Source organism: Scatophagus argus, chromosome 10, assembly GCF_020382885.2.
Source record: "Scatophagus argus isolate fScaArg1 chromosome 10, fScaArg1.pri, whole genome shotgun sequence".
Lineage (NCBI taxonomy): Eukaryota > Metazoa > Chordata > Actinopteri > Scatophagidae > Scatophagus > Scatophagus argus.
This window is the reverse complement of record NC_058502.1, coordinates 9,187,212-9,199,491: the sequence shown is the minus strand read 5'-3', so window position 1 is coordinate 9,199,491 and position 12,280 is coordinate 9,187,212. Positions and strand designations below refer to the sequence as shown.

Here is a 12,280-nt window from a genome sequence, read left to right as displayed (position 1 = left end):
AATAGCGTTTTCTGTTTCATAAAGTCCACAGTGCCTAGTAAGGAGGTAGAAGCAGTTCACCAAAAATTTTAATACCAATAAATTTTTTCTATTGATAGATAGATAGATAGATACTTTATTGATCCCGAGGGAAATTCAAGGAATTCTAGACACTTAGATTACACTAGCCAGCTTTATTTTCAGGAGGTTTTTTTATGTTTTAAGTCAAGTCCTCAGATTCTTCAGTTGCTAAGGAGAATGATGTAATGTTGTTTTGCTATGAAAGTCCAGAAATGTTTTGTGAACTATGAAATTTTATACAACTTTCCATCAGCATGTGGGTGGGTAGAAAATGAAAGAATTTTCAGTTTTGGGTGAACTGTTACTTTAAGGTTTCTTACAGTGTTGCTTAGAGAAACATAGTAAACAGAAACATTTGTGAAAATGCAGCTGACAAATTGTGCTTTGAAAACAGTTACACTGCTTGAACCATATTGTACACTCAAGAAAACCTTTTGTAAGTCTCTCCAAGGGCTAATGTGTCTCAGCGTAGCGCCGCAGATCCTCAACAGCACAGGCTGTTCAGTAAAAAACCCAAGCAGGGCACTTAAGTCTTTATTGATAGCTGCGTGAGTAGGACAAGTGTGGTGATGTAACAGATATTTCTTAAATTGCATGGGCAGCATTGTTGGTCTGGACAACCCCTCAGGCTCAGTTTGATTTCAGTAGATTAATTTAGCTTCTTCTCTTACGCAACACCATCTCAGCTTTCAAGCTGTCTCACTGATCTCAGGATCACCTTTGACTCCTTGCATGGGTGGCTAGCTGCTGAACTGCACTCCCTTGATAGCAGCTTAGAGGAGGAAACAACATAGCTCTTAAAAAGATACTTAAACATGAAAAAAAAAGACCTGATAGCAGGAAAGCTGTTTGGCAGCATGCCATACTGAGAGACAGCACAGGTGTAAAGGAAGTGTTGGATCGCAGCTTTGATAACTTCCTTAATACGGCATGTAAGATCAAACAGACAACAGTAAAAGAATCCTGCGCAGCATGTGTTTGACGCTGATTATCTACAAGCTAAAAAAAAAACCATCTGACTGCTAAGATTGATGGTTTTCACAGAAGGTCACAGCTACTGAATGACAAAAACAATCAGGTTGATTTGGCAAAAATAGTTTAAACAATGAGGCAACTTTATAATGGATTCAGAACGAATTTTAGGAGCTCCAGTTTTCTAGAAATATACACCCTAAGAAGGATCACAGAAACCCTGAGTTCAAGCTAAATAATCAGATGAGGTAGAGACATCAGAATAGCAATGACGCATTGTGCCAGCAACACTGTCTTCAGCAGACATTTACTGTATATTCAGGTGGTGTTTCGCAGGAAAATGACAGTGACAGTTACGGTAATGTATCCTGACATGTGAGCGGAGACACTTTCATCATTAATCCATGTAATATTAAAGGCAAGGAAGCTATTCACAGAAAGGAGGTGATCAGATACAGTTACGCTCACTACATGGCTCTTAAAATAAGAAAGAGTGAAGGCTGATTGGTCTGAGCCAGCGGCGAATGAGATCACAACACAAGACTGGCCCAGCATAGAGAAGTAATGGTTATATGATTTAGGGAAGTAAACCCTGTTATCAGTCGCCATATTATTATTAGCTCTTTCATTTTATTCCAATGATTTAGCACCACTACACTTTCATAACACAGGAGACAGAATAAAAATAAAAAGAAAGACAATGAATCAAAGCATCAGATGTCATGATCCTGATTTTGAATCCCTAGTGTTGTTCAACCTCTAGAAACATTAAATCCTACAATTCTCTTAATACAACTTGATACTGTTTTTCATTTTTGGTACATGATCATATCTTTAAAAATCCACATTGCCAGTTTATAGCACAACTTTTAATGCATGATACATTTTAACGTTGAGATAATGACACTTTAAAGGGAATTCCACCAATTTTACACATGAAAGCCTCTTCAGAAGTCTTGGGATGTACTACTGCATGTGTGAAAAAGTTGTTTAAAGCCGTTTCTGCTTGCGGCTAGCAGCTACTGCCTAAAATAATATCTGAATCTCTGATCAAGTAGTTGGTGGTCAAAGTGCATTGTACATAATGTAGACATCAGGTTTTGATGAGGAAGAAGAAAGCGTGGAATAAAAAAGGTGATATCACTGGTTCTGTCACCCCAGTCTGGATTATTTTTGTGATATTGACAACGTTATATGAATGTGATGCTGAATCGTTTTCTTGACTAAGGTTTATCACATCTTATTTTCTTTTTTATTCCCCCTGTCTTGAACATTTATCTCAAAAGCCAAATCAAGGTCACCTAACCAAGCCATTTTCTACACTCCACAGAGCTTATATGCAGCTTGTAGCAACATTTATCTCCTGTGGGAAAAACAAACCAAACAAGTAAACAACAGCAGCAGATCTGTAATTCCCAACTGGACTGATTGTGTGACAACAAGCCAATAACAGGTGAAATTTGGCTCAGTTTATCAGCTGGTGCAGCATTAATTTCAGACCCTAGTGTAAGCATCATTAAGAATCAAAATGCACCCTTCTGTTAAAGGAAAATGTGCACATGTGCCAGTTCACAGCACCAGACTTTGATGTTTCCACCCATATTTCAGAGACTTAGTGTTTGCTGAACTGCAGCCAACAGCTAAAACAATACTGGGTCTATGAGATATACCATGCTCGTGAGTAGTAAGGCTTTCGGGCTACAGACGAAAACTGATAGCCAAGTGATCCTTCAGCTGACTGAGAGCTGAGGCTTTTCTGTTTAAGTCATCAATGTGGAGATAAAGGTGATCGATGTGGGAAAACCAGAGAAGAAACAGAGGTATTTAGGCCTGCTGGCCTCATTCACAAGCAGAAATTACATGAACACATTCTGGGAAACCTTGACTTTTTTAATTGTAAACTGGAGGAATTCTGTAATTATACTATAACATTTGGCAAACTCATTTAAACATATGAATTTGTGCTGAGATGACTAAAAGGCGATCACATGCCACCTGAAGTCGAATTCAGACTTGGATCTAGAGAGTGAGACATTCCACTGCTGCGATTGTCTTGGAAAAAACACCCCAGACATGTCACTACCTGACATCATCCCTCCTCTTGTCTGTCCTCTTGGGATGACCAACACACTCCTCTTGTTCTTCGACAAGAGCTGTGTGCTGGTCAGCACCGACAGGCCAGTGAACCCCAGATAGTCGCACTCTGGCGCTGGATACCAAACAGCCCATCAGGAGATAACACGGTTCTCGCTGTCAACCACACCACAAGAAATGAGGTTAAATGGCACTATCTACACAATATGGGAGCCTCTTCTATTTTTATTAATGGCGCTGACAGCCTCTATTCTTTGGAGACAGGCAGTGCAATTCTTGGAAATGGTTATAAATAGTACTGAGGCATCTACAAGGATTCCTATTTATCTATTTTTCATAGTTTTGTATTATTTTCAAAAATTAGAGACAGCTGCTTTCAACGCATGAAGCGTTTCATAAATGTGTCCCAGTCTGAAATCCAAACATTCTTCAGATGATTCATTACAGTGAAAAACTGTTGTTAATGACTGACGGAAGACTGGTGGTGGAGGAGGGGGCTGCTTTCTCTTAATTTCTTTGATGTAATGACCCTTCAAACAGCACAGAGAACTTGTTCAAGGGGTTTCAGACATTTTGAAATTCCCCCTTTAGGGACAGTTCTTTGATACTAACAACCGTGGTAACTATACAATCTACCTAATCTCCCACCATCTTTTTCCACTGAGCTATTTGGTTGGTGTGGGAAAAGTAGAGCAGCTGTGTGTAACATCACCTTTTGGCCGTTCAGACTGAAAAAAAAAAAAAAAAAACACCAGATGCAGAATTTTTTCAAATGGTAAAGCATTGTAGTAACAAAACTGGGAGTCTACAGCCACAGCAGCTCTCTGAGGCTGTACTAAGGCACAGCGGCACATTGAGCTAAATGCTAATATAAGCATGCTAATGCACAATAAGCCAATGTAGTAAAATATTTACTATGTTCACCGACTTCGCTTAAAGTGCTAACATTTTAGTCCTAAACACAAAGTTTAGCTGAGGCTCATGGGAAACCAAAGTACTGGACAACTTAAAAACACAGAGTATCACCAAGATTGCAATATTTCAGTCTGGAATAAAGATGTGGAGTGACTGACTGACAGACCAACGGCACTAAGTCAAGAAAAATGTCTAAATCAAGTTCACCATTTAATCAATCATCACTTCTCAGAAAGGATCTGGCTCTGAATGCATGACTCACCAAGCAGCTGGACCCCCCTCGTGAGGCCATAGATGTCTATGAGAGCCCACAGAGGTTCAGAGACATGCACACCACTGAAGAACAACATTGGGCTGGAGTCGTTGATTCGATAAAACACTCGACCCTTTTTGTCCACCCAGAAGGCGATAACATTTCCCTCATTTGAGAGCTCCTCTGGAAGGGCCTTTGCCCAGAAGCCGCTCTGGGAAACCAGGTCCGGGCAGGCGTACTTCGGCAAGGTGTCTGGGTTGATTCTCGATGGGTCTTTGGATGTAAAACCAAGACGCAGGGCACCACTCCAGCAGCACTGCTTTTTAGTGATCTGGAGAGCACACATTTTTAATTAATGGAAAAAAAAAAACCCAAACAACACGAATCTTTACAGTATCTTCTCTCTTTCTCCTGTGAACTGCAGGATAAGATTACAGACATGCTTGTGGTTGTGTGAGACCAATCTGAGCTAAACGCTAATGTCAGCATGCCAACATGCTCGTAATAACAATGCCACTTCAACGTCTGTAAAAATTTTCATGGCAATTTATCTAATAGTTGCTGAGATATTTCAGTCTGGCTAAAAATCTCTAAGATAAGAATAGGACTAGTTTTCTTGGTATGTTTATCACCTGCAAACGATTTTTGTCTTATTTCAAACTTCTATTTACTTTGCATTTACCGTGCCAGATAACAGTATTCCTCACATGGCAATGCTTGCCCTGCTCTCTCACTTTCGAGTCATAGATGGCCTGATAGGTGAAGTGGAAACTTGTTCTAAGCTGCTGCTGCTTTGGCCCACACAAGTGCAGAGAGAGAAAAGAAAGAAACTCAAAACAGGAGAGAAAAGAAGGGGGATGAAGAAAGAGAGACAGGGAGGGAGAAGATAAACAAAAACATACCGAGGGAGGACTTATTGAGAAGTTTATTGTATTGGTGATGCAATGTGGTTCAGATTTTAACCCAATAATTTATTGTGTGTGTATATATATATGTGGATACAAGACATGTGCTGCCAGCTAGTGTTTTTTTTTTTTTTTTTTTACCTTTAGCCGAACTTGCTCATACACAGCGATAGGTCTGTTGGTGAAGGTGATGGCATTACAGAAGCTGGCCTGTCTCTTGACGGTCCTCTGGGACATGTCCATGACTATCTGTGAACCCTTGGTGCTGGGGTGGAAGAGCAAAGGAGAGGAGGACAAACTCCCACATGGCTGGATGGGCAGGCAGCGCTTCGGTTTGTGGTGGCATCGATGGGATGTGGCCGGAAAAGGCCCGTTCAGAGAATCTATGAGGAGAAAGCAAAGTGGTTGCTTAGTTTGGTCCACAGGTGGGGAGTAGAAAATACATAACTGAATGAATTCTAACTGTGGCACAATTTACAGTAAAATACCCAAACTTTATATTAGATTGGAATATTAGATTAGATAGTCTGTAACACGGCAGGCTTCACTTTAAATGATACACTGGCATCATAAGGTTGACTCTGTCACATGTCATTTCCTCTCTCATATCTTACCAGGTCCTGTTACATCAAGTTAAGTAAAAATGCATTTACATAATCAAATTTTTATGTTCTCCTTCCAGCTCCTCAAGGTGACACAGTAAAACCACACACCTAAAGCAGACATGAAAGAACAATACGCAAGTTAAATTACATGCAAAAATGTCCTTGGATGGAAAAAAATACAAGTACAAGGACAGAATTGGTCCCTTGGCTACTTATTTAAGGAGAACAATGCAGCTGTAAGAAATTCACACAAAACGTTGTAATTTTAGGTCATTTCACCTTCTGTTATTGTACATCTTGCCAGGTTTTAAACAAGTTGGTGTTTTTCACTGTGCTGGAACACATTTGTAAAATAATGAGCAGAGAGGACAAAATGGGGCAGGAGAAGGATAAAGCAAACAACACAATAAAAATGATAAGCATGTAAGGTGCTCTATCATCATACGGCATCATTTAGCAACAGCTAAATTAATACAAGTAAAAGCAGATTCTTCATTTCTTGATGTGCTTATGTTCAAGTTGACACAGCAAAGCTGCTCTTATAATAACAAGTCATGGCTGTTACATGTTGTTTACCAGTTGTGCCTCATGCCTGAGAGTCAACTACACACTACTTGCTTTATCAGAATGAAAAAAAAACAGAAAATGAGCACAATCATATACAAAACAGCTGCTAGTAAATGAGATTAAGTTCCATTTATTGTGCTTAGCTGTTCAGAGGAAGTGGCAAAATGAGAGCAGACCCAAAGAAGAAAGAACATTTGACTCACAATATGTAGCAAAGTTTTAAAAGTTTTCCCATGGGAACATGTGTGAATCATGAGTGCTCCCACTTACAGTAACTGATAATATTGCACCATCTTCATCAGCAACATCTTTTTCTCATCAAATCTTTCTTTTGCGATTGCAGACTGATAAAAAATGTTCTCAAAGTCATCATGAGCCTCATACCAAACTCACTCCCCTTCATTAGGATGAACTCTACCCATTTGGCATTGCACATTTCTCTTCAAAGTACAACGCCAAGGTCACAGTGGTGTTGTCGAGGAGCATTTTCCCACAAACACTGGGTTCTCAATAAATTTAAGTCTCCTCTATAATGACATTTAAAGGTTTTAAAGTACCATAAAATCCAACCAATGCACCACCAAGACAGGAAGCCAAATAAATAATTTAGGCCTAATTAACACCTTATTTGTCCTTGAGAACTACTTGTATTTTCACACCTAAATCTGTCAGACTGTGTGGGAGATGCTGTGACAGAAATACGACCCACTGCTCAAAGACAGATATTCTTGCGTTCCTTTAAGGGACCTTGGAGGGTCACAAGGTTTATAATGTACCCTGGAGACAAATCAATTAAATGTGTCAGGATTGGCAATGACTAGTCATGTGATTTTTGAGACCAGGTCAGTTGTAACCCCATTGTTCTGATTTCAGGGTGGAGATAGAGGTCTGAGCAGTGGATGACAACATTATTTCCCTCCATGGATGTAAAAACGTATAATTTGTTGAGGTTAAACTAGGAAGAGCCTTTCCCTTCAAATCATAATCAGAGAGGCTCAGCCAAGTGTTCTGGGCTGAGTACAGTGTATTTGTTAAGCTCTTCGCATGCTCTTGTCTCTGCAGAACAATGTCGAATTGTGCTCTGCGCACAACAGTGGTCTTAAATGAAGTCATAACAAATCCTTCGACCATACTGCATCCATGATGTCATGTCAGACGTGATGTCTTCATGAAAACAAAACAGGACTGTATTGTACTCCGTCAATGACCAGGCCTGAGTCTGAATAGGGTATTTCCTCTAAGGTCTGAAAACAGAAGCAACACCTCAGAGGCCTCTGCAGATAGTGCAGCAACACTTTACAATCTAATCCAGTATCTTCATTTATCCTCACTATACTACTATAATCCTATGAGCAGCTTTAAGGTCACAACTCTGGCATCAGGGAGTGTGTTCTCAGCATTCAGAGTGCACAGAGGTCTATATTAACTATAAATAATGAAAATAAATGGAAAAATACAAATAGGATTTACTGTAAATGGCAGTCGGTTTGAACCACATGCGCTGATGACACAGCGGCTGCTGAAGGGTGTTTAAAAAGTCATGCAACCTGATGGAGACATCAGGGTAAACATTGACTGGAGCCCTGTCATGATAAAAGAAAGGTGCCATGACAAATGTCAGACGAGCAAGTTAAGGAAAGATAATGTTACTTAATACAACACCACGTGGACAAACAGAGACAAAGACTGGTCCTGGCCACCATCACCTGGCCTTTTATGCTCCTTTGTGTTTTATCCCCAGGCTCAGTCGCACTAAGAGGCCTCAGCAGAAGCCCTAATGTGAAGTGACATTAGTATCGAGACTCTGTGGCCCCCTCTCACAAGACAAGCACTCTCTGGCAGCATCCTAAGAGCCAAAGGGTATGTATATGTTTTAAGCTTTTGCAAGTATGTCAGCTTGTGTGGTTTCGGTAAAAGGTAAACATAAGTGAGTATCACTGTGGGTCAGTCCTGTTACTTTCATAGTGCTTTTTAATTCCAACTCACGATCATTTTTAAGTGATTATTTAGTCTAGAAAATAGTTTCTGTTTTGTCCGTAAAAAGTGTTACAATTTACAACTACAGATGACTTACAGAGGAAAGCAGGAAGCATTATTTTTGTAGAGCCGGAACCAGGGATTTTTTTTTCTTTAAAAAAAAAAAAAGAAAAGACCCAGAAGGATTCGTTCATCATCAAAATAGCTGCTGATGAATTTCCTAGTGATCAACTAAATGATGAAGTAATTAACTTGCAGCCCTAGTGATGACTCATCAGTTCTGCTCGTTTTGAAGTTATATAAAATAGATGATGCCACTAGCCGAGACCAAAAAACATTTTTTTTGTTGAACAAGAAAACAAGAGGCAGTGATCCATCACGTATGGTGTGTCAGCTCATATGATATTAAGAAATCTAATCATCTAATTGCTAATGTAAAGTCAACGAGGGCCATATTCATCAAATTAACAATTTGTGCTGAAATTGTTTTCATTATCTATTAATCTGACGGCAATTTTCTAAAGATGATGTCTTTATATTGCTTGTTTTGTTCAACCAACAGTCCAAAAGACAAAGATATTTAACTTACAGTCATATAAAGCACAGGAAAGTAGCCAATAATCACACACACTTGTTACGTTCTATGTATGCACCAATCACCAAGACAAATTCCTAGTAATGTGAAACCTCTTCACTTACAATGGCAATAAAGTCTTTCTGATTCTGATTCTGATTTGAGAAGGGGAAATGAGAGGACATTGACGTTTTACGTAAAAAAACAATTAATAAATTAGTTGCTCAGTACTTTTCTGCTGATCAGCTAATCAGTTAACTGACCAGTTGTTGCCGCTTTACAGTTGATATGATCAATAACTACTCTCATAGACTAAGGCTTGATACATTGTTTTTTTTTTTTTATCATGGTTTAAATTGTCACAATAATAAGTAAACAATTACAACAACAAATGCAATAATGAGTCAAACATTTTGGGCTTATGCTTTGCTTTTCCACTTATTTATGATACCCTGCACATTCAAACTGCAATACAGTAAATACATTTAATACCACATGTTGTATGTATCACTGCCAGAAAGCAAGTAAAAACTAACCAATAACTCAAATAACCATAATTTAGTAAAACAGACACTAAAGTGTAACTTTATTGTGAAAACTCATAAATAAAAGCATCCAATCATCGAATAGTCTGCATAATCAATTGACAGCCACATAAGTAGAGACATAAAAGGACAGAAAATTGCCACGCTAATTGCCAACAAGCTGACATTCATGAGGCCTGTAAGTGGAGCACTTTCAACTACTGGCTGCAAGAGACAAACGCATAACAAGCCAGGTGGAAAAAGTTATGCACCAACTTGGGCCACTTTGTCCTGCTTGATATCTTTAAACTTTAACTTCCTGGAAGTAGGCTTCAATGAGGAACTTGCATCTGTTTGGGATGTTTTTTAGGATGTGCGGTATTACATTTTGAAAAACATGACTTCCTCTCCATATTTCCTCTTATTCAGAGCCAGTCGTGACTTACAGAAGGTGGTAAAAACTTGGCTACTTTGACTTCTCATTTATTTTAGGCTACCAGGACGCCTACAGTTTTCATGCACACAGGGCTTCAGGCTGCACAAGCCTGCTCACAGCTCCATTATATCATCTCCTCTTATAATAATCTGCGCATTCATTTTATCTAATTAATAAAAAAAATCAATCCTGTCCCGTGATGCCAGATGTCCCTTACCGTAGAAGGTATTTCTGGTGATCTGACCTCCCATGGCTGGATGCAAGGTGCGTTCACCCCTTCTCTAACTACCGGCTGGATCCACAGATATTCACACTCAGCCGCGCGTCCTCGGCGGCGACATTATACGGACACGACGCCGTTCACAAAAGTGAATTACCGGCAGGTTGTGTCTGTCCAAAGCCTCATCGACATTAGGCAGCAGGCGGCAGCCGACAGATCCAACAGCACTCAGCTGCTCCCTCCACTCCGTGCAGAGATCACGCTGAAATTAACATAAAAGGTGGTAGTGGAGGTGGGGCTTCAACGCTGTAGCTACCAGAAGGGACCTCATGAGTCTGTGCAGGCGATAAATCAACATTATTCTCATAGATTCTTGGTATTATTCTCACAAATGTATCTCTATTTGTAATATTCACATAATGCCTCTGTAGGGATTCACGGATCCACAACAGAGATCCTGTTCTTTTCTCTATATTTTATTTCCGTTTCATGCCATGGTGCTTCAGGTTGAAACAGGTTGTTATAGGTCTGCCCCTTCTCCACCTGTTGTGAGGACGAACGGATGTTTGTCTATGTTTACATTCATATGATTAAGATCACATATTCCTAGAATAACTTGAATCAGCTGACGGGAAAATAAACATGCACGCAGGAAATATTCTGACAACACAGTCTCAGTTATTTCTGAAAACCACTTCAAGGACCCATCTGGAGGGAATGGATGAAACTGATGATTAATACAGAAATGTCACACTGCAAGTTTTTCTTCTAACCATAGAAGGTTTAAGAATTAGCTGGTTTATGTGCATCTAAATACACCACCTTCACTCAACACAGTGTTTTAAGATTTACTTGTTAACTTGTAAGAAGATGAATGCTGATATGACTTCCTGTCTTGGCAGTGGAGTTGACCAGGCAGAGACACTGTTGAATCAAGCTTACCATGATATTGGAGTTGAGAAACTGGGCCTGAACAGCAAACGCTGGGAAGTAAATTAACTTCAGTTTTCACTTCATGAGTAATTTTCCTCAAAGACAGCGTTTCAGGTCCTTCTTCTTTTGCTTTAAAGTAAAGCAGCATCTTGTCAAGGCTTCTCTGGAGCGTGTGTGGCTTCAAAGGTACAGAGTTGGCATGAAGGTCCTGGTCTCTACTGGGCACCTCTCTCAGGATCTGCCTTGTCGCCTTACCGTTTACATAACTCGTGTCAGCAGCCAGGGCTGTGAGACACTGTATTGGCTCTGTAGCATGAGCTATATTCTCATGTTGTTTATACAAACTGATTGCGGTTACCTCGACCGTCTGTAAGCAATTTGCAACGAGAGAAAAGCCGTACCAGTGGAGGTTTTTCAGGCGGCATTTTGCGTAGTGATTTTCTATGGAAAGTGGTCAAACAAATTTTATTTGTCACAGGAAATTGAGATGAACTAAAAACATCAAAGCAAAAAGTGCGAACAGAAGACAGGGATTTATGGCATGGACCCTGCAGCTATGACAGTCTCATCTAATGAAGTTTGACACGCCACCTGATCATGGGGCTGTCAAAATCTGACTGGCTGTTCTGTAATACAAGGAGAAGTGTTGTTCACTGTGAAATGATAAAACATGATGTCTTGTGTCCTACAGTAATATCAAAGCAGCATGCCACTACTCAGAAACTGAGGGAGGGTGTCAGATATCTAGATATTGTGAAATATCAATTACAAAACAAGAAATTTTCGCCTCAGTTGGGTTTAAATGCACCGTCATAGTGCTTGCATGCCAGAAGAACTGTCATCACATTTCTGATCTCATTACCCAGTACATCATTTCTTACAAGATTATTACCTATGAATAATCTCCACAAAAATCTTGACATAATCCGTCCCTCATAGGTCCCAGCCACCGAGACTAATGCAGCTGCATGCATTATGCTTGTCTACTGTCTGTTTGCACCCATTTTTTCATCTCCTTGTGGTCATATTGCATCTCTTTGTCATCTTTTCATTGAGTTTCCAACATTAGTCTGACTCACAGGATGTAGACTGTTAGAATAAGCCAGTCATTGGCTGCCTATTTCAGGCGATGTTTTCCTCCCTTCTGCGTGTTGCTCTTTTCAAAATCCTCGTTGCTGCAAGAAACAACAACAGTCTAGTCGTTTGACTAGTTAAAAATGTGTATACTAATGGATGAAGCCAGAT

General features: G+C 39.8%; 1 protein-coding gene across 1 annotated transcript in view; it reads right to left on the bottom strand.

Moving 5' to 3' along the window:
- LOC124066055 (E3 ubiquitin-protein ligase NEURL1-like) overlaps positions 1 to 10,423 on the bottom strand; it is a 29,504-nt gene extending 19,081 nt beyond the window's left edge. Inside the window, exons 1-3 of the mRNA XM_046402122.1 lie at positions 10,100 to 10,423; positions 5,341 to 5,582; positions 4,304 to 4,625 (exon numbers count right to left, since the gene is read on the bottom strand). Of these exons, the coding sequence (XP_046258078.1) occupies positions 4,304 to 4,625; positions 5,341 to 5,582; positions 10,100 to 10,133 (598 nt within the window). The 5' untranslated portion in view covers positions 10,134 to 10,423. The remainder of the gene's footprint in view (positions 1 to 4,303; positions 4,626 to 5,340; positions 5,583 to 10,099) is intronic.
- Positions 10,424 to 12,280: the final 1,857 nt, after the last annotated feature.